At 37.6% G+C, this 23,619-nt stretch overlaps 1 protein-coding gene across 6 annotated transcripts in view; it reads left to right on the top strand.

The window, feature by feature from the left end:
• The window catches only part of VEGFA (vascular endothelial growth factor A), a 64,179-nt gene that overhangs the window by 34,951 nt on the left and 5,609 nt on the right, over positions 1-23,619 (top strand). The window contains exons 3-8 of one of the 6 annotated variants that reach the window (XM_053712721.1): positions 1-136; positions 1,763-1,839; positions 3,890-3,922; positions 16,958-17,023; positions 20,943-21,074; positions 22,832-22,927. The exon at positions 1-136 is cut by the window's left edge and continues 61 nt beyond it. In XM_053712721.1, the coding sequence (XP_053568696.1) occupies positions 1-136; positions 1,763-1,839; positions 3,890-3,922; positions 16,958-17,023; positions 20,943-21,074; positions 22,832-22,898 (511 nt within the window). In that variant the 3' untranslated portion in view covers positions 22,899-22,927. The remainder of the gene's footprint in view (positions 137-1,762; positions 1,840-3,889; positions 3,923-16,957; positions 17,024-20,942; positions 21,075-22,831; positions 22,928-23,619) is intronic. The other 5 variants (XM_053712722.1, XM_053712723.1, XM_053712724.1 and 2 more) reach the window with 5 other exon arrangements.

Raw genomic sequence — 23,619 nt, forward strand, 5'->3', positions numbered from 1 at the left:
TATATTCCAGGAGTACCCAGACGACGTGGAGTACATCTTCAAACCATCATGTGTCCCTCTAATGAGATGTGCGGGCTGTTGCAATGACGAGAGCCTAGAATGTGTGCCCACAGAGTGGTACAACATCACCATGCAAGTAAGCACGGGCATCACAAAAGGAAAGAATGGAACTTTGTTTCACCTGTAGTCGATTAATGGGGCAGTAATTAGATTTTAATGATTCTGATGCAACAAACAATTTGAAACAACTTTCCAATTTACTACTGGGAGCTAGCTGCAAATACATTCCTCTTGTCATTGGTTCCAAGTAGTGAATATCTGCTCCTTCAACAAAGGATGCAAAGAGAATGAAGCAAATTAAATAATATAAGTAAAATTAAAAGTTGTTTACTATTGTATGTTCTAATTAAATCATGAAAGAAAAAATGTGGGTTTAGTATCCCTTTAATAAAGGATTGTGATTCTTGCTAAAGCTGTGTTTTTCATTGTTAGGGTTCCGTGCCGCCATCATTATTTTCCTTCCACATGTGTTGTCTCTCAGCCCTGCCATCTCGAACCCCTCTGAGCCCCATATCACCCAAGACCCTTATAAAAGTTATGACTCTGTTGGGGTATGAAGCTTAATACAGGTGGCCCTCGTTTTACAACGGTTCAATTTACACCGTTTCAGAATAACAACCTTTTTTTCCAGTCATGTGACTGCTATTGAAAAGCATTGAGAAGCAGTGTATTTATTAAAATAGCCAGTAGGTGGAGCTGTCCGCTTGTGTTGCAGCAAAGCCAAGCAAGCTGAAATTAATCAGTTTAGCCAGACCTGAGCTATAGAGCAGATTTCAAAAGGAACAAGAGCTTCCTGTCTATAAATCAGTCCAGATTGGAATGCATAGAAAGAACTGTTTGCAGAAAAATGCAAGTGAAGTCTGTGTTGTGTGATTATTTTATTAGGTTTATAATGCTGTTTAGTATTTAAAGTCTTCATTTCAAAGCTTTACAAATAATGTATTAGGTGTTACTTATGACAATTTTGAGAGGGGCCTGGAACCAAACTCCCTCACTTCCCATTGACTTACATTATAAACTGGGTTTCAATTTACAACGGTTTCGATTTACAACCATTCCTTCTGGAACCTAACCCCGGCGTAAACTGAGGGCTACCTGTACTAAGAAAATAACTGTGTGTTGGCTAATCAATTTCCCCAGACAAACAGCTCTTAAAGTGACAGCTACACAGTTTCCTTACACTTTATTCTCAGTGTCTATGATCTACCTCAAGTCAATGCAAATAGTTTGCAGCAAAACATATTAGAAATTATTTACCTAATACTTCTGTTCCTTACAAGGGACATGAAACCCAAAATGTGTATTTCATGATTCAAATAGAGCACTCAATTTTGAACTACTTTCTAATTTAATTCTATTATCAAATTTGCTTCATTCTCATGGTATCCTTTGTCGAAGGAGCAGTAACACACTACTGGGAGCTAGCTGAACAGATCGGATGAGACAATAACACGAGGTATATATGTGCAGCCACCATTCAGCAGCTAGCTCCCAGTAATGCATTGCTGATCCTGAGCTTACCCAGGTATACATTTCAACAAAGGATTCCTAGAGAACAAAGCACATTAAGTAATAGAAGTGAATTGGAAAGTTGTTTAAATCATTAAAGAAACATTTTAAGTTTCATTTCCATTTAACGATGTAGAGAACCTAATGAGCATAAAAAGCTGATACTAATCTGTGTCTTTTGTCTGTCCTGCAGATAATAAGAATTAAACCTCATATAAGCCAGCTTAGAATCGATAAGAGTTTTCAGCAACACAGTGATTGTGAATGCAGGTGAGCAATTAGCATGTATGTGCCTGACACTGTGGCCCTCACTAATACATAACACATAGGTTGGGGTTCATTTGTGTTTCTATACAATGTAAAACACACATACATGTATGTGCCTGACACTGTGGCCCTCACTAATACATAACACATAGGTTGGGGTTCATTTGTGTTTCTATACAATGTAAAACACACATACATGTATGTGCCTGACACTGTGGCCCTCACTAATACATAACACATAGGTTGGGGTTCATTTGTGTTTCTATACAATGTAAAACACACATACATGTATGTGCCTGACACTGTGGCCCTCACTAATACATAACACATAGGTTGGGGTTCATTTGTGTTTCTATACAATGTAAAACACACATACATGTATGTGCCTGACACTGTGGCCCTCACTAATACATAACACATAGGTTGGGGTTCATTTGTGTTTCTATACAATGTAAAACACACATACATGTATGTGCCTGACACTGTGGCCCTCACTAATACATAACACATAGGTTGGGGTTCATTTGTGTTTCTATACAATGTAAAACACACATACATGTATGTGCCTGACACTGTGGCCCTCACTAATACATAACACATAGGTTGGGGTTCATTTGTGTTTCTATACAATGTAAAACACACATACATGTATGTGCCTGACACTGTGGCCCTCACTAATACATAACACATAGGTTGGGGTTCATTTGTGTTTCTATACAATGTAAAACACACATACATGTATGTGCCTGACACTGTGGCCCTCACTAATACATAACACATAGGTTGGGGTTCATTTGTGTTTCTATACAATGTAAAACACACATACATGTATGTGCCTGACACTGTGGCCCTCACTAATACATAACACATAGGTTGGGGTTCATTTGTGTTTCTATACAATGTAAAACACACATACATGTATGTGCCTGACACTGTGGCCCTCACTAATACATAACACATAGGTTGGGGTTCATTTGTGTTTCTATACAATGTAAAACACACATACATGTATGTGCCTGACACTGTGGCCCTCACTAATACATAACACATAGGTTGGGGTTCATTTGTGTTTCTATACAATGTAAAACACACATACATGTATGTGCCTGACACTGTGGCCCTCACTAATACATAACACATAGGTTGGGGTTCATTTGTGTTTCTATACAATGTAAAACACACATACATGTATGTGCCTGACACTGTGGCCCTCACTAATACATAACAGATAGGTTGGGGTTCATTTGTGTTTCTATACAATGTAAAACACACATACATGTATGTGCCTGACACTGTGGCCCTCACTAATACATAACACATAGGTTGGGGTTCATTTGTGTTTCTATACAATGTAAAACACACATACATGTATGTGCCTGACACTGTGGCCCTCACTAATACATAACAGATAGGTTGGGGTTCATTTGCTGTTTAAGTTAAATGTAAAACACACATACATGTATGTGCCTGACACTGTGGCCCTCACTAATACATAACAGATAGGTTGGGGTTCATTTGTGTTTCTATACAATGTAAAACACACATACATGTATGTGCCTGACACTGTGGCCCTCACTAATACATAACACATAGGTTGGGGTTCATTTGTGTTTCTATACAATGTAAAACACACATACATGTATGTGCCTGACACTGTGGCCCTCACTAATACATAACACATAGGTTGGGGTTCATTTGTGTTTCTATACAATGTAAAACACACATACATGTATGTGCCTGACACTGTGGCCCTCACTAATACATAACAGATAGGTTGGGGTTCATTTGTGTTTCTATACAATGTAAAACACACATACATGTATGTGCCTGACACTGTGGCCCTCACTAATACATAACAGATAGGTTGGGGTTCATTTGTGTTTCTATACAATGTAAAACACACATACATGTATGTGCCTGACACTGTGGCCCTCACTAATACATAACAGATAGGTTGGGGTTTATTTGCTGTTTAAGTTAAATGTAAAACACACATACATGTATGTTAAACGTAGACCACATTTTAATAATGATTTGTTTTATTTTCCGGCAGACCAAAAAGAGACGTAAGAGGCAAACAGGAAAAGTAAGTGCCCAGAATTTCCTATGGTAAACAGCACCCTTCCTATTTTCTAGCACTAGATACGTAGCATGTGACACCTGCTCTTCCTCGTCACCTCGAGAAGGATTAGCCATGTTTAATCTTTCAGAGGTGAAGGGGTTAGTTATGATTAAAATAAAAAACAAACTGTATTTATTTGGATTTGAAGGGTAACAGACATCAGATCACAATTGGAATTAAAACGTATAATATAAATATAATTAAAGCGTTACACATACGTTTCTAGAGTTAATGGCTTCTACAAAATGTCAGCTATTGCGTTTGACATGCTGCAGAGTAAATGAGGGTAATAAAACAATGCAGCTAATTATATATTGACCAAGCTGTTCCCCATATATTGTATGACATTAGATCTGCAGAATGGGACCACTTTAAGAAGTTGGTACTGTAAGATTTTTTTAATTTCCAGCACAAATATATCTGCAGATCATTTAATTAATTGAGTCACATATATTCATTCTGTCTGTGTCATTATGAAGATAGACAGAAGAAACCCCAAAGCAAACTATAAATGTTATTGCTGGACCTGAAAAACAGAATACGCCATTTCTAGTTTTGCTCTGATGTTTACGATGCATCTCTACGTTGGTTGGACAAAAGCTTCTCTAGCAGCGCCATGGGAGGTGCAGGAGTTCTTCTCTCTGTCTCTGGCTAACAATGTACAGTAATCTATGCTTGGCTGCTGAAGTGCTTTGGTGATGGCTTTATGGTTAATCCTAACCTTGCTTTGTGGGAAAAGAGTGACCTCAAATTGGGAGCAATGTGTATTAACCCAATAGTAGCCGTCAATCAGAATCGTAGACTTGAACCTTTTTAATTCATAATTTATCTTAATTTAAAATAATGATTGTATGTATTGTTTGCCCACCTGTGCCCATTCCATACATCCTCTTCTCGTAAACACTCCAGTCCCTCATAAGCTGGTTAGTTTTGTCTCAAACACAAAAACAGGTACACTATAGTGCAGCCAGGAACTGTCAATTTGACTCTGAAGAGCTCCATGGTAAGGGCTGTGAAGCTGTCAGCAGTGGTTTTCAGCTTTACAGACTCACTTTGAAGCCACATAATGACTTTGCCAGCAGACAGATCGAGCTGTGAGTATATCGAGGCTTTTACAATTATCACAGAAGTCTGAAAACGTGCTGAAAAATAGTGTCCCCTGAATACTAAATAGTAATACTAAAAGGTATAAGAAAAAAACAGAAAAGTGATCTGTGAGCTGCTCTAACAGTGGCCATACTGCTTTATTATGGCAAAGACGAGTGTTTAGAGATGCTGAACACTGTATTAGATGTGTGACATTGTATCAACGAGAGGAAGCTGTTACCTGACTTGTATGTTTGGAAAGTATACTAGCGTGAGTGTGAAAGTATACTAGCGTGAGTGTGAAAGTATACTAGCGTGAGTGTGAAAGTATACTAGCGTGAGTGTGAAAGTATACTAGCCTGAGTGTGAAAGTATACTAGCCTGAGTGTGAAAGTATACGCCTGAGTGTGAAAGTATACTAGCCTGAGTGTGAAAGTATAGTAATGTGAGTGTGAAAGTATACTAGCCTGAGTGTGAAAGTATACTAGCCTGAGTGTGAAAGTATACTAGCCTGAGTGTGAAAGTATACTAGCCTGAGTGTGAAAGTATAGTAATGTGAGTGTGAAAGTATACTAGCGTGAGTGTGAAAGTATACTAGCGTGAGTGTGAAAATATACTAGCCTGAGTGTGAAAGTATACTAGCCTGAGTGTGAAAGTATACGCCTGAGTGTGAAAGTATACTAGCCTGAGTGTGAAAGTATAGTAATGTGAGTGTGAAAGTATACTAGCGTGAGTGTGAAAATATACTAGCCTGAGTGTGAAAGTATACTAGCCTGAGTGTGAAAGTATACTAGCCTGAGTGTGAAAGTATACCAGCCTGAGTGTGAAAGTATACTAGCCTGAGTGTGAAAGTATAGTAATGTGAGTGTGAAAGTTTACTAGCCTGAGTGTTAAGGAATACTATCCTGAGTGTGTAAGTATACTAGCGTGAGTAAGATAGTATACTAGCGTGAGTGTGAAAGTATACTAGTGTGAGTGTGAAAGTATACCAGCCTGAGTGTGAAAGTATACTAGCCTGAGTGTGAAAGTATAGTAATGTGAGTGTGAAAGTTTACTAGCCTGAATGTTAAGGAATACTAGCCTGAGTGTGAAAGTATACTAGCGTAAGTAAGATAGTATACTAGCGTGAGTGTGAAAGTATACTAGCCTGAGTGTGAAAGTATACTAGCCTGAGTGTGAAAGTATACCAGCCTGAGTGTGAAAGTATACTAGCCTGAGTGTGAAAGTATACTAGCCTGAGTGTGAAAGTATACCAGCCTGAGTGTGAAAGTATACTAGCCTGAGTGTGAAAGTATAGTAATGTGAGTGTGAAAGTTTACTAGCCTGAGTGTTAAGGAATACTATCCTGAGTGTGTAAGTATACTAGCGTGAGTAAGATAGTATACTAGCGTGAGTGTGAAAGTATACTAGTGTGAGTGTGAAAGTATACCAGCCTGAGTGTGAAAGTATACTAGCCTGAGTGTGAAAGTATAGTAATGTGAGTGTGAAAGTTTACTAGCCTGAATGTTAAGGAATACTAGCCTGAGTGTGAAAGTATACTAGCGTAAGTAAGATAGTATACTAGCGTGAGTGTGAAAGTATACTAGCCTGAGTGTGAAAGTATACTAGCCTGAGTGTGAAAGTATACCAGCCTGAGTGTGAAAGTATACTAGCCTGAGTGTGAAAGTATACTAGCCTGAGTGTGAAAGTATACCAGCCTGAGTGTGAAAGTATACTAGCCTGAGTGTGAAAGTATAGTAATGTGAGTGTGAAAGATTACTAGACTGAGTGTTAAGGAATACTAGCCTGAGTGTGAAAGTATACTAGCGTGAGTGTGAAAATATACTAGTCTGAGTGTGAAAGTATACTAGCCTGAGTGGAAAGTATACTAGTGTGAGAGTATACTAGCGTCAGTGGGACAGTATACTAGCCTGCGTGTGAAAGTATACGAGCCTGAGTGGGACAGTATACTAGCCTGCATGTGAAAGTATACTAGCCTGAGTGTGAAAGTATACTATTGTGAGTGTGATAGTATACTAGCATCAGTGTGAAAGTATACTAGCCTGAGTGTGAAAGTATACTAGCCTGAGTGGGACAGTATACTAGCCTGCGTGTGAAAATATACAAGCCTGAGTGTGAAAGTATACTAGTGTGAGTGTGAAAGTATACTAGTGTGAATCTGATAGTATACTAGCCTGAGTGTGAAAGTATACTAGCCTGAGTGTGAAAGTATAGTAATGTGAGTGTGAAAGTTTACTAGCCTGAATGTTAAGGAATACTAACCTGAGTGTGAAAGTATACTAGCCTGAGTGTGAAAGTATACCAGCCCTAGTGTGAAAGTATACCAGCCTGAGTGTGAAAGTATACTAGCCTGAGTGTGAAAGTATACTAGCGTGAGTAAGATAGTATACTAGCGTGAGTGTGAAAGTATACTAGCCTGAGTGTGAAAGTATACTAGCGTGAGTAAGATAGTATACTAGCGTGAGTGTGAAAGTATACTAGTGTGAATGTGAAAGTATACTAGCCTGAGTGTGAAAGTATACCAGCCTGAGTGTGAAAGTATACTAGCCTGAGTGTGAAAGTATAGTAATGTGAGTGTGAAAGTTTACTAGACTGAGTGTTAAGGAATACTAGCCTGAGTGTGAAAGTATACTAGCGTGAGTGTGATAGTATACTAGCGTGAGTGTGAAAATATACTAGTCTGAGTGTGAAAGTATACTAGCCTGAGTGGAAAGTATACTAGTGTGAGTGTGATAGTATACTAGTGTCAGTGGGACAGTATACTAGCCTGCGTGTGAAAGTATACGAGCCTGAGTGGGACAGTATACTAGCCTGCATGTGAAAGTATACTAGCCTGAGTGTGAAAGTATACTATTGTGAGTGTGATAGTATACTAGCATCAGTGTGAAAGTATACTAGCCTGAGTGTGAAAGTATACTAGCCTGCGTGTGAAAGTATACAAGCCTGAGTGTGAAAGTATACTAATGTGAGTGTGATAGTATACTAGCATCAGTGTGAAAGTATACTAGCCTGAGTGTGAAAGTATACTAGCCTGCGTGTGAAAGTATACAAGCCTGAGTGTGAAAGTATACTAGTGTGAGTGTGAAAGTATACTAGTGTGAATCTGATAGTATACTAGCCTGAGTGTGAAAGTATACTAGTGCGAGTGTGATAGTATACTAGCATCAGTGTGAAAGTATACTAGCCTGAGTGGGACAATATACTAGCCTGCGTGTGAAAGTATACGAGCCTGAGTAGGACAGTATAATAGCCTGCATGTGAAAGTATACTAGCCTGAGTGTGAAAGTATACTAGTGTGAGTGTGAAAGTATACTAGTGTGAATCTGATAGTATACTAGCCTGAGTGTGAAAGTATACTAGTGCGAGTGTGATAGTATACTAGCATCAGTGTGAAAGTATACTAGCCTGAGTGGGACAATATACTAGCCTGCGTGTGAAAGTATACGAGCCTGAGTAGGACAGTATAATAGCCTGCATGTGAAAGTATACTAGCCTGAGTGTGAAAGTATACTAGTGTGAAAGGAAACTAGGCATCTCCAGCACTCAGTGTGTTAGTATGAATATTTCTTCCTAGGAATGATCCACATAGCTTTCTCTGTATTTGTTAATCCATTTCCATCTTGCAGTGAAATACCCTGTATGCCATATAACTGCAACTAATATTCCTAGGTCACATGACTGACATATCGCCCTGTGAGATCTCCCTGTGTCATATGTTGTATATGGGTGAAACACAGACATAAATTCAGTCACACATGATGACTAGATGTAGAAAATGCTGAGGATTTCCCTTTTTTAGCATGTGAAAGCTTGTAGCCCACCACTTGTGTCCTAACAGCAATCCATGTTTTTTCCATGTAGGAATTCAGAGGAGAGGAGGTGGGTGGATAGAGGGTGGGGGGAGAGCCAAAAGCCCAGGGGATATGGTTAGGGCGTATTCACAGACCCTGTTGAGGCCTGTCAGTTGGCACTTAAGCGGTAAAAGCTCTTCCACAAAACCCTGCTCTTGCTGCAGCATGCAGGCTGGGACAGAAAAACCAGCAGGAGACAAGGAGTTAACCTCTTCATAGCTGAAGCTAATGGGCTTCCTAAACTATTCTCATTGATTCTGCAGTTTTTCCTAAACTTGATAAAAGCCAGCAGTCAGCCTGTCATGCACACAAATATGGTTAGACTACATTACATAAAACGCAGCGGTTGCACTTCAGTCAGGAGGTTACTCTGACATAAAGAAACAGGTTCTAAAATTGATCAATCCTACTGAGTGTGGTTTTCTGGACTGAACTTGTGTCAGGCTGTTTAGGCTGAAAGTCACATCAGTACAGAACTATTAGCGCAGCACAAGCCTACAACAACTTGTAGCGTGTGCGATTAGTATCCAGTGATACCTTGTTATTAATATTCAGTTATAAGGGCTTGTCATGCAGTCACTAACAGGGATATTACTGATTAGTATCCAGTGAAACCTTGTTATTAATATTCAGTTATAAGGGCTTGTCATGCAGTCACTAACAGGGATATTACTGATTAGTATCCAGTGATACCGTGTTATTAATAATCAGTTATAAGGGCTTGTCATGCAGTCACTAACAGGGATATTATTGATTAGTATCCAGTGATACCTTGTTATTAATATTCAGTTATAAGGGCTTGTCATGCAGTCAATAACAGGGATATTACTGATTACGTATCCAGTGATACCTTGTTATTAATAATCAGTTATAAGGGCTTGTCATGCAGTCACTAACAGGGATATTACTGATTAGTATCCAGTGATACCTTGTTATTAATATTCAGTTATAAGGGCTTGTCATGCAGTCAATAACAGGGATATTACCGATTAGTATCCAGTGATACCTTGTTATTAATATTCAGTTATAAGGGCTTGTCATGCAGTCACTAACAGGGATATTACTGATTAGATCCAGTGATACCTTGTTATTAATAATCAGTTATAAGGGCTTGTCATGCAGTCAATAACAGGGATATTACTGATTAGTATCCAGTGATACCGTGTTATTAATAATCAGTTATAAGGCCTTGTCATGCAGTCAATAACAGGGATATTACTGATTAGTATCCAGTGATACCTTGTTATTAATAATCAGTTATAAGGGCTTGTCATGCAGTCACTAACAGGGATATTACTGATTAGTATCCAGTGATACCTTGTTATTAATAATCAGTTATAAGGGCTTGTCATGCAGTCACTAACAGGGATATTACTGATTAGTATCCAGTGATACCTTGTTATTAATAATCAGTTATAAGGGCTTGTCATGCAGTCAATAACAGGGATATTACTGATTAGTATCCAGTGATACCGTGTTATTAATAATCAGTTATAAGGGCTTGTCATGCAGTCAATAACAGGGATATTACTGATTAGTATCCAGTGATACCTTGTTATTAATAATCAGTTATAAGGGCTTGTCATGCAGTCACTAACAGGGATATTACTGATTAGTATCCAGTGATACCTTGTTATTAATATTCAGTTATAAGGGCTTGTCATGCAGTCACTAACAGGGATATTACTGATTAGTATCCAGTGATACCTTGTTATTAATAATCAGTTATAAGGGCTTGTCATGCAGTCACTAACAGGGATATTACTGATTAGTATCCAGTGATACCTTGTTATTAATAATCAGTTATAAGGGCTTGTCATGCAGTCAATAACAGGGATATTACTGATTAGTATCCAGTGATACCTTGTTATTAATAATCAGTTATAAGGGCTTGTCATGCAGTCACTAACAGGGATATTACTGATTAGTATCCAGTGATACCGTGTTATTAATAATCAGTTATAAGGGCTTGTCATGCAGTCACTAACAGGGATATTACTGATTAGTATCCAGTGATACCGTGTTATTAATAATCAGTTATAAGGGCTTGTCATGCAGTCACTAACAGGGATATTACTGATTAGTATCCAGTGATACCGTGTTATTAATAATCAGTTATAAGGGCTTGTCATGCAGTCACTAACAGGGATATTACTGATTAGTATCCAGTGATACCTTGTTATTAATAATCAGTTATAAGGGCTTGTCATGCAGTCACTAACAGGGATATTACTGATTAGTATCCAGTGATACCTTGTTATTAATAATCAGTTATAAGGGCTTGTCATGCAGTCAATAACAGGGATATTACTGATTAGTATCCAGTGATACCTTGTTTATTAATAATCAGTATAAGGGCGTTAGTCATGGTCAATAACAGGGATATTACTGATTAGTATCCAGTGATACCGTGTTATTAATAATCAGTTATAAGGGCTTGTCATGCAGTCAATAACAGGGATATTACTGATTAGTATCCAGTGATACCGTGTTATTAATAATCAGTTATAAGGGCTTGTCATGCAGTCACTAACAGGGATATTACTGATTAGTATCCAGTGATACCTTGTTATTAATAATCAGTTATAAGGGCTTGTCATGCAGTCACTAACAGGGATATTACTGATTAGTATCCAGTGATACCTTGTTATTAATAATCAGTTATAAGGGCTTGTCATGCAGTCAATAACAGGGATATTACTGATTAGTATCCAGTGATACCGTGTTATTAATAATCAGTTATAAGGGCTTGTCATGCAGTCACTAACAGGGATATTACTGATTAGTATCCAGTGATACCTTGTTATTAATAATCAGTTATAAGGGCTTGTCATGCAGTCAATAACAGGGATATTACTGATTAGTATCCAGTGATACCTTGTTATTAATAATCAGTTATAAGGGCTTGTCATGCAGTCAATAACAGGGATATTACTGATTAGTATCCAGTGATACCGTGTTATTAATAATCAGTTATAAGGGCTTGTCATGCAGTCACTAACAGGGATATTACTGATTAGTATCCAGTGATACCTTGTTATTAATATTCAGTTATAAGGGCTTGTCATGCAGTCACTAACAGGGATATTACTGATTAGTATCCAGTGATACCGTGTTATTAATAATCAGTTATAAGGGCTTGTCATGCAGTCACTAACAGGGATATTACTGATTAGTATCCAGTGATACCTTGTTATTAATAATCAGTTATAAGGGCTTGTCATGCAGTCAATAACAGGGATATTACTGATTAGTATCCAGTGATACCTTGTTATTAATAATCAGTTATAAGGGTTTGTCATGCAGTCAATAACAGGGATATTACTGATTAGTATCCAGTGATACCTTGTTATTAATAATCAGTTATAAGGGCTTGTCATGCAGTCAATAACAGGGATATTACTGATTAGTATCCAGTGATACCTTGTTATTAATAATCAGTTATAAGGGCTTGTCATGCAGTCAATAACAGGGATATTACTGATTAGTATCCAGTGATACCGTGTTATTAATAATCAGTTATAAGGGCTTGTCATGCAGTCAATAACAGGGATATTACTGATTAGTATCCAGTGATACCGTGTTATTAATAATCAGTTATAAGGGCTTGTCATGCAGTCAATAACAGGGATATTACTGATTAGTATCCAGTGATACCTTGTTATTAATAATCAGTTATAAGGGCTTGTCATGCAGTCACTAACAGGGATATTACTGATTAGTATCCAGTGATACCGTGTTATTAATAATCAGTTATAAGGGCTTGTCATGCAGTCACTAACAGGGATATTACTGATTAGTATCCAGTGATACCTTGTTATTAATATTCAGTTATAAGGGTTTGTCATGGAGTCACTAACAGGGATATTACTGATTACGTATCCAGTGATACCTTGTTATTAATAATCAGTTATAAGGGCTTGTCATGCAGTCACTAACAGGGATATTACTGATTAGTATCCAGTGATACCTTGTTATTAATAATCAGTTATAAGGGCTTGTCATGCAGTCACTAACAGGGATATTACTGATTAGATCCAGTGATACCTTGTTATTAATATTCAGTTATAAGGGTTTGTCATGCAGTCACTAACAGGGATATTACTGATTAGTATCCAGTGATACCTTGTTATTAATAATCAGTTATAAGGGCTTGTCATGCAGTCACTAACAGGGATATTACTGATTAGTATCCAGTGATACCGTGTTATTAATAATCAGTTATAAGGGCTTGTCATGCAGTCACTAACAGGGATATTACTGATTAGATCCAGTGATACCTTGTTATTAATATTCAGTTATAAGGGTTTGTCATGCAGTCAATAACAGGGATATTACTGATTAGTATCCAGTGATACCTTGTTATTAATATTCAGTTATAAGGGCTTGTCATGCAGTCACTAACAGGGATATTACTGATTATGTATCCAGTGATACCTTGTTATTAATAATCAGTTATAAGGGCTTGTCATGCAGTCACTAACAGGGATATTACTGATTAGTATCCAGTGATACCTTGTTATTAATATTCAGTTATAAGGGCTTGTCATGCAGTCACTAACAGGGATATTACTGATTAGTATCCAGTGATACCTTGTTATTAATAATCAGTTATAAGGGCTTGTCATGCAGTCACTAACAGGGATATTACTGATTAGTATCCAGTGATACCTTGTTATTAATAATCAGTTATAAGGGCTTGTCATGCAGTCACTAACATGGATATTACTGAATGGGACAAACAGTGACACATTTTAGTGCATGCAGTACTTGCATTGACAACACACTACAAAGCTTATCAACAGCAGCTGAGGACACTAAAACTCACTGTAGGATATCAGGTACCTCACTACTCAGTTATGTAAAGTGTTGCACAGCTGTCACAAGTCGAATTGCCCCTTAACTTGTACATAGGGCAGTGGCTTCTATTCAGGCTGAGATGCGTATTATTAGCAGGAGTGTTTTAAGAGATATTCCCTACTGTCACCTTGACCTAGGGCTGAAACACTGGTTGTTAGCAACCCCCACAGTGCTTTGCAGTAGCAGCAGCTTCCAGGTGTTGTTTATATTTGGTGGCCTATTAATATCGAGTGATGCGTATAAGAAAGGTCACCTATCAGTTCCTTGAAGCTTCATAATGAGACAGCCACTGTTAGGAAAATGTGTTGAGCACATGAGGATATATGATAGACAGTGGGTCAACTTACTGAAGATGTTCAGATACAAGAAGAGAACACATTCTGCCGTGTACTGTGTGTAGCCACTATACCACATCCTCTGTTTATCTGTAATATTCTAGTTTCTCACCTTATCTTTCTCTTAAAAATATTTATTCTTTAAAACAGTGTTCCCAGTGATGAAGCAAGTGTAGCATTTAAACATTATACTCTGAATTGACCTTAAAGGGATAGTCTAGTCAAAATTAAACTGTCATGATTCAGATAGAGCATGCAATTTTAAGCAACTTTCTAATATACTCTGATTATCAATTTTTTCTTCTTTTTCTAAGTATCTTTATTTGAATGTAAGCTTTGGAATCAGCCCATTTTTGGTTTAGCATCTGGGTAGCTACAGCGGGTCATGTATGCCAGACAAATGATAAATTGTCCCCCCAATAGATCTAAGAAAAAATGATAAGAGTAAATTAGAAAGTCGCTTAAAATCACACAATCTTTCTGAATCATGAAAGTTTAATTTTGACTAGACTATCCCTTTAACATATATTCCTTAAACGACTCAGCCAGTGTTTTTCAAAAGAGTTTATTGTGTCTGTGACGCTCCACCTGTATGGGTACTGTAGGGGAAGTCACGCTGCCACCATCCTGTTTGTACATGAGGGTAAAGTCATTACAGAGCCTTAGTCAGGCTGTCCTCAGCCCCCTGTGTGCGTGTGAACGACTCAGCAGCACATTCTTCCCAATCATGCAGGTACCATCCAGTCAAAAACAAACTTCTTTAAACAGATCACCCAATTAAACCAGTTGTATGCGGCCAAGTCTTCTTTTAATATCTAATTTTTCATAAACACGTAAAGGGACATAATACTCATATGCTAAATCACTTGAAACTGCTGCATTATAACTGTAAAAAGCTGACAGGAAAACATCGCCTGAGCATCTCTATGTAAAAAAGGAAGAGATTTTACCTCACAATTTCCTCAGCTCAGCAGAGTAAGTGCTGTGTAAAAAGTTATACTCAGCTGCTCCCAGCTGCAGATAAAAATAACAAAATATGAAGAAATGAACAGCAGCCAATCAGCATCAACAGTGCTGAGGTCATGAACTCTTTTACTGTGATCTCATGAGATTTCACTTAACTCTCATGAGATTTCATAGTAAACTTCCTTTAAACTGAATAGGGAAATAACATGAGAGTGTACGAGGCTCAACCACTTAGCTGTCCCGGGACAGACATACTGATTTGCTGCTTAGAAGTCCTTTACAATGGGATGTGGCTACTGAGGAACTTTTGAGGTAAATATCTTTTACATACAGATGTTCAGGTGATATTTTCTAGTCAGATTTTTACAGCTATGCTGCATCACTTTCAAGTGTTTCAACATTTGGGTATTATGGCCCTTTAAGGGCACTATTTAATCCTATTTAGGAAGCCCCTAAGTTCCGTATGCATCTGTTTGATGCCTTTATTGCACTAGGATTATATAAATCTATATACAATACAATAATAGTGATCATGTACTCTGGATTCTGCATATAAAGTATTTTAGTTAAACATATTTAAATGCAGATAAATTATGCTCACCTGTATACAAATTCCATTTCAGAGCTATTATGTTAAATAAAGGAAATCTTTAAAGGAGTGTATGAAGATCACAGCAATAAGTAAAAGTAGTAATACAAGAAAAGTTCTCTTATTAAAAAAATATTTAGATTTGAATGAAATATTCTGAATTAAGACCATTTAAACATGTGTTAAACAAACTGTACACTCACGTCATATTATTTAGAAGCAGTAGAATGAAAACAATTATTTCTTTAATACAGTAGTAGATACACAGCACTTGCTTCAGCCCGAGCTGGCTCAGAGACAAACTAAACTCTAAAAACATCTGCCAAGCTGTCTTATCTGCTGACTTGTTTGTTGCAATAAGTGTAATATTTAGTCCCTGCCAAAGAATGCAGCCACTAGGAATGACAATAAGCATCTCTGCCCTTATCGAGTTACAGACGATAACCTGCCCCTATGGGGAGTTGGTATTTTTACACTGGCCTTGTCTGGGGATAGGACAACTAAAATATTTAACCTTTTCAGAACCACAGGGACCTTCAATAAAAAAAAGTAAAAAAAAGAGTTAACCACCTTATAGTTACCATGAAGAAATACAGAAAGATGCTTATTAAACTGACAGTTTATTGTGGGTAGGATACATACAAAAATAATAATAATAATAAATACTACTTTTCCTTATGGCACCTCATGGGATTATATATGTAAACTTAACAGTTTATGGTAACACTGGTCCCTAATAACCCTGCAGTGTAACAGAAATTCACCACCTTGTCTCCAGGTTCACTAGTTCCTATGTTATCGTAAATTGTCAGATGAGTTAGCTTTTGTGAATTCAGCACCTAGAATAACAAAGGAACAGATGAAGCTGAAGAGCTTTTAGTGAATTACGCTCACTGGTTTCCATATGCTACAGGATTTGCAACCGAACTGGGCATCACATGACCTCACCAATTAAATTCAAAATTATGAGTGTGTCAAATGGAGGTAGCAGCATTGTACAGATCGAAGATATATTACTGTAATCACTCTTTAGTGCTCCTTTAAGGAGCTGATTAGATATTTCCATACAACTTTTTATCTGTTGTGGGTGGAGGGGGAACCTTCATTTACCAAAATGGGGAGAGCAATAGCTGGTTGCAAAATACATCACTCTTGATGTCTGATGAAGCATGTCAATTCCCCAAAAACCCACACATTAATGCTATTAGCATTTCATCATCCTCCCTACATCCTTTTATCTTCCCTCTGGTCTTCTACCCTTTCTCCCACTCTCTGTCTGTCTCTCCGTCTTTTTTATTTTGTTTTCTTCCAGAAAATCAAAGCGAGGAAAGGGCCTTAAACGAAAGCGCAAGAAAATCCGGTACAAACAGCTTCGCTTGTACGTTTGTATCGTGTGCTCACTAAAAATACAGCCACTATCTATATCCTTATATTAAATCAGGCACTGATATAACTTCACATCACCCATACATTAATCCTATTAATCTGCTTGTGTTTTGCAAATTGTGGGAACAGGAGCAGGGAATGAAATGCTACAATAATTGTGACATAATTGAAAATGGGCTGGTGATGTCATGGTGGATGGTGCACTGGGTTGGTTTTGGGTCCTGTCTCGGTGTCATCATGAGATCAAATCTAACTGGATAATCATATAATTTCCATAACTCCAGGTCAGTGTGTAGAAGACCAAGGAAGGTCTTCCATATTAAAATAATATCTTTGTCACACCAACGTGTGAGTTTAAAGGATACTTCTTACAACATGAAGCCTCTATATAGTACTTATTTTAATTTTATTTTTTAATAACAAAGGTCACTGTACTTTTATGAAAGACTAAGATCTCAAGAGTTCTTTCCCAGCCCTGGATCAAAATGCACATCTTATGACCCTCCCATTGCTGCTTACCTTCCTCTAAGCACTGGCCAATGCAAGCCTCTTTCTGACACAGCAGATGGTACAGTACAGCCAATCAGAAGCCTTTCTGCCCGCTACATTGCTGAATTGAAATGTGCACTCTGACAAGTCTGCTTTTGCTTACTGACCTGAGGTGTAACATTGCTTCATCTGGCACACCCAAGTAAACAGTGATTACAACTCAGGACCATGGGAGAAAACAGGCTACCAGCAAGCCAAAGAAGAATCACAGTAAATTCAGAACCAGAGCAGTACAGCATCTGATCAGCTGTTCATACCACTCAGAAATAAAAATAAATAAAGGAAGAAGCAGGAGTGGTCCAGGCTTAGAGGTGTTAAGCAGCTACAGGTGAAGATCATAAGAGGGAATTCAGATCCCAGATTGAAATAGAACTTTTGATATTAAGTGATTAAAACAATAACTGTTAAAATGAAATGGAGTCGAGTGTCCTTTTACTATAATAAGATATTGGGGACCCACAGTTATGTTTCCTTCCTAAACGTCCCTTTAGCTTTTGTTCTTTAGTATTTTTTGTGCTCTGTGTTCTCACCCCTATTTATAAGGCAAAGAGATATTTAATTCTGCACTATACAGAGCAAGAGGCCTTTAAAGACATTCTCGGATATTTGTAGTTGATTTTGTAAGAGTCTCACTGACCTGGATCTGAAGACTGATATTTAGCAATAACCAACGTATACAAATCAGACTTTGGTTAACCGGTTTCATGATGATACTAAGTAAGGCTTGGTCTACGAGTGCTGCAATGAATTTTCATGGCTTTATGGCAGTGTTATTGGTGGTGGGGAATTCCACAAGGTATTGCATCTTCATTTCAGTCAGTGGCTTCTTTAACAACCCATACTATTTGGGTATTTGATACTTGTGCTTATTTTCTGTAGGATTTGTGAGTCTGTTCGTATACAACTTCTTTATGTATTTGTTTTATTCTTTTTGTTTAGTTCAGAGGTTAAATACAATCAATGTCTCTACACACCTCATATCATGCATGAGTTGCCTGTTTGCCTTACTTATTTCCCTACCAATAGCCTTGCCCATAACTACGCACCACAAATGGTGATTCAGTCCTCTCCCTTCTCACAGGATTCCTCAGCCAAGTTCCATTAATTAATTTCCAACTAAATGCAATACATAGTATCTCTACCCATAAGCAAACACATTACAGAGGATGTTCCTCTTCCAGCCGTGTAGCCATTAAATCTCCTGCAAATACAAGTGTTCCCCCCATGTGTACATAGATAGTAAAGCTCCAGACTTCAAGCCAACGTCATGTAAGCACATTGATTTTACAGATAAAATTTCCGTTTCACCAAAATCAAAATAAACTAGTGAAGTTTCTCATGGTGAAAAGTATTTTGTAGGAAAGCTAGACCTAAGTGTTTTAGATATGAAGATCATTTCTGCATGGTACATTATTGTAAGTGAAATAATAACTAGTTTCACTTTGCACATAAATTCCGTAGAGTTAATTGGAATTAATAAATAAGACAGTCTGGATATACACAAACACGAACAACAAAATATCTAGAATAGACAAACTAGCCTCCAGTGAAATATGCTCTATTCAATACTTTATTAACCTGACCATTTTCATCAATTAACAATGGCTCCTCAGTAAAATGTCATAGTTCCCTAACTCCATATATATATATATACACACACACACACACACACACACACACACTTTGCCTTAAAGGAACATGAAAAACAACTTTCCAATTTACTTCTAATATCAAATTTGCTTCATTCTCTTTATATCCTTTGTTGAAGGAGCAGCAACGCACTACTAGAGGCTAGCTAAACCTATTGAGTGATCCAATGAGAAGAGGCAAATATGCCCAGCCACAAATAAGCAGCAAGCTCCCTGTAGTGCATTGCTGCTACTGAGCCTACCTAGGTATGCTTTTCAACAAAGACTACCAAAAGAACAAAGCAAGTTAGATAATAGAAGTAAATTGGAAAGCTGTTTAAAATTGTATGTTCTGTCTGAATCATGAAATAAAAATGTTGGGTTTCATGTCCCTTTAAATCTTTATATAAATGGACACATTCTCCGAGCTTTGCACCTTGAGATAAAAGCACCTATTCATAGTACATATTCTAGTCTGTTTAATTTATTCTAATAAAAATATATGCTGCCATTTAGTATCTCTGAGGCAATGAATAACTCCCCCCACTGTCACAGGAATTAAAGTGCCATAGAATGTAAATGTTAAAAGACAGGTGTACATAACTGAATTTTCCTAACCTCCTAACCTGAGTGTGGCTGTTAAATTCCCAAGTACTTCAGCTTTTCACATAACATCAACTTGCTGCCGTTTTCTAATTGCTACTAATAATAACATAAGAGAGGAATCATTTGTACATAGCACTAAAGCTTTAATAACCTCTCAGAATGACCTTGGATGATTAGGGGCTTTTTATATATCTGTCATATTTGTTTTCGGCCTTTCCTTCTTCTGAGTCATAAAGTTCTGTCTTTGGAAGGTTTGTAATTTGGGAATAAATCTCGCTCTGAACAGCCAGTCTCCACCTACTATCCCTCTATTAAACGCTTGCCATGGGCATCCTAACCATTTTCTTACAATTTGTTATTTTCAGAGAACCAGCCATAATCCAAAAATATAAAATAATGTGTACACAAACAGCAGTAAATACAAGAGAAAGACCTGAACCCATCTGTGCACAAGCCATCCTTATGAATTCTAAATCACCTGCCAAATAAGGCAGTTGTAGTGCAACATTTTAACAATCTGTTTAGACCTAAAATTCCATTTTGCTCCTTCCAAATGCAGTATTTTTGCTTTGAATGCTATGCTGTATCTGCTTCACTTTGCTTCTGTCAATGTCTTCTGTTAAAAATTCCTGAGGGTGGGAAGAGCAGGAGATACTCACGATGAAGAACATAATAGGAAGTATTTTGGATGACCACTTGCCTTAACTATGTCCGGATAGTCATACTTACAGAACGTACATTTCCTTTAGAGCTGAGAAGCTATTGAATTAAATCTACAGAAAAGCCAAACCATGAGTCATTTCTTAGAAAAGTAAAAGGGTGTAGTCATGGGAAAGAAGGACTATATGATGGTTACCATTAAGTACTACTTACATTTACTGGTAACCATACTCTCAAGGTCAGCTCCTCTAGTCCAAGGAAAACCTGTAACTTTGGGAAAACTTTCTATATGGGGTAAACATAACTTTCTATATAATTGTGACATCCTATAGGCAAGTGGTCACCATATGATAATGGGGGGAGGGGTTTGAGGGATTGCTTGTAATGTTTTCAGTAGTACTGCATGTTGACGTTTCTCTTGCTGATGCGCTGTAGCTTAGATTTCTCTTTTTCCTTTGCTTTTTGCAGTCATTGTGAGCCTTGCACAGAGAGGAGAAAACACTTGTTTGTCCAAGATCCCCAGACCTGTAAATGCTCCTGTAAAAAAGCAGACTCACATTGCAAAACGAGGCAGCTTGAGTTAAACGAAAGGACTTGCAGGTTGGTTTTTCTCACACTTAGGAAAACGTCATGCCATATGAGCCTTTGCAATACAAAGACAGCAGCTTCATAATGCTAATGGCTTGTTGAAATTCTTTCTAACTGTAGATTTGTCTCAAACTGCTGATCAACAAAAAGCTTATTGACATTGCTTGAAACGTTTACCCTTTTTATGCCATGTTACTCTGCGATTTCTCTATAAAAGTGAAGCTGTCCGAGCAGTTTATTGTAGTTGAACTATAGAGACATTACCAAGTGCAGCATTGATTACTCACACACACATATAGACGATAAGTACCACATTATGCGCAGTACAAGCCACTAACAAATGTGTTTGGCTGAGATGTTGTAATCTAGTGTAGGAAGGTTGCTTTACAGATTATAGCTGAGGTAGCTTCTACAAACTAGGATTATAGACCCAGAGTTATTACCTAACGAACAGGAAGGGATATTCATATGTTGACATATGCATACTACTCTGGAAAGTTAAGAGCCTTAGGATTTGTAGCTCCCTCGACCTTAGGATTTGTAGCTCCCTCGACACCAGGATATGTCAAGGCCCCTTATACAGTCGACTATAAAACCTTCCATACATGGCATAGAGCCACCATAGACCTCACATGTGTGATATGAGCTGATTCGGCTAAGAAGTACAAAACTGGAAAACATAGGTTTGTGGTTTTATGTTTGTATGGTTTTTACACATCAGCAGTAGGATTATTACGGTAGGTAGTTGTGACTCCTTGCTAAGATGAGCTTACTCATGGTTAGATCAAAGTCAAATGGAACAGCAAGTTAGTGGCTTAGAGGTTCCCTAGTCTCATATAAACTTATTTGAGCTGGCAGTAATTTCATGTAAAGTGTAACTCCTCACATATGGGTATGTAGTACAGTAGAGTGAGACGTGTAAACTTATCTGGTGAGTCTCACTCATAAAGGAATTTAGACTCTGATGAATAATTTGTTGCCAAACTCAGGTGTGTAGGATCACCTAGATTTCCTTACACGTGCCTTTGTATATTAGCTGTTTTAGAAGTGTAGTGTCACACAGAGATCCTAACGTGGGGTTTACAGCTAGGCAGGGTGAAAAGCATAGAGTCACCTGCAGCAGATATGGCTTTGTAGCTAATTTGGATTATTAGAGTTGCTGACATACAGGTTTGTAGCTGAGCCAGGAGAAGAATCAGGTAGCAATCTTTGTAGATAGGTTTCTAGATGAGCTGGGTCTCTAGCTTAGTGCCAGCTGCAGCTACTCATAAATTGATTTGTAGCGGATTTGGAAGTAACAGTTGCTGAGCCAGGCTGAGAATAGAGTTGTCTTGAGTTCCTCATACACAGTATTATAGGTGCGCAGGGTGAGTAGCAGATATTTGCTGTATAGCTTCAGCTGGGGTTCATTATACATTGGAGTGCATAGTTATCTGCAGTTGCTTATACATGGGTTGAATGCTATGCTGGGTCAGCCAAAATCCCTCACACATGGGTATGTAGATATGCAAGGTCAGGAGTGTACAGATAACTTGAGCTTCTCAAACATAATTTATTGGCTGAGCTGGGTAGAGTAAAGGGAAAACTAGCACTCCCCCTCAGGTGAACAGCCACACTAGTGCATGAGAGAGAATAAACCTCGGCTTCTAAAAATGGTTTTGTGTCAGGAGTGTAAAGTTTCCAATAATTCTTTAAATATGGGATCATAATGTGGGTTCAAAAACAAATGTAAGGAAACCCTATTAGAGCAGTGTGTTGTCTTTCACTAGGAGAGGCAAGAGGCCTAGAGCAGTTCAACCATTTGGGGCTTCCCTTTCTGCTGACCTCGCTCACTAACATGCGTACTGACACCTCTATAGAAAAAAGTAAGTTATCCCAAATAACACATCTCTTAGTCCCGACTTTTTAGCTTTCTTACCAAATAACAACACTTTATACTTACTTCTAGAAAGATGTGCTGCATTATATATTAGTCTGCTTATCGTTGTGCTTTGCTGCTGTAACACAGATTTTCACATTAAATGGGCTGAGCCGTTCCCAGAAGAAGAGGAGGCTGATGTTAATGTCTGGCAATGTAAAAAAACACCATCGCCATGTTGACATCAAGCATGCATTGTTAAGGGAAATTACAATCTAGGATCACTGATTTTACCAATGATACTTTAAACTTAATCATGGTGAGGTTTGTTCAAAGAAAAAAGGACATAAGGCAGAAATTTGGTCTAGAGAAAATCCATGTTCTTTGGATTAAGTCCCTTTTATTAAAATATTATAAAGATATCAGTAGCAATGCCATTTTAGTACATAGAAATAATATATTTAAAAATATAATAATCTTCTATATTATACTATACAATATTAATAATATAATAATATAGTATATTTGCTATGCTTTGTCTATGGAACACTTTGTAGTTCCAAGCATTAATGCTCAATACCAAATAGCCCATCTGTTCTACAGGAAGCACAATTATATAACATATATGAATAAACTATAAGTAAACCCAATCAGAGGAAATGAAGCAAGAATAAAAGTAAATAGTTTTGAATATAGCAT

This window comes from Bombina bombina, chromosome 4 (assembly GCF_027579735.1).
Source record: "Bombina bombina isolate aBomBom1 chromosome 4, aBomBom1.pri, whole genome shotgun sequence".
Lineage (NCBI taxonomy): Eukaryota > Metazoa > Chordata > Amphibia > Anura > Bombinatoridae > Bombina > Bombina bombina.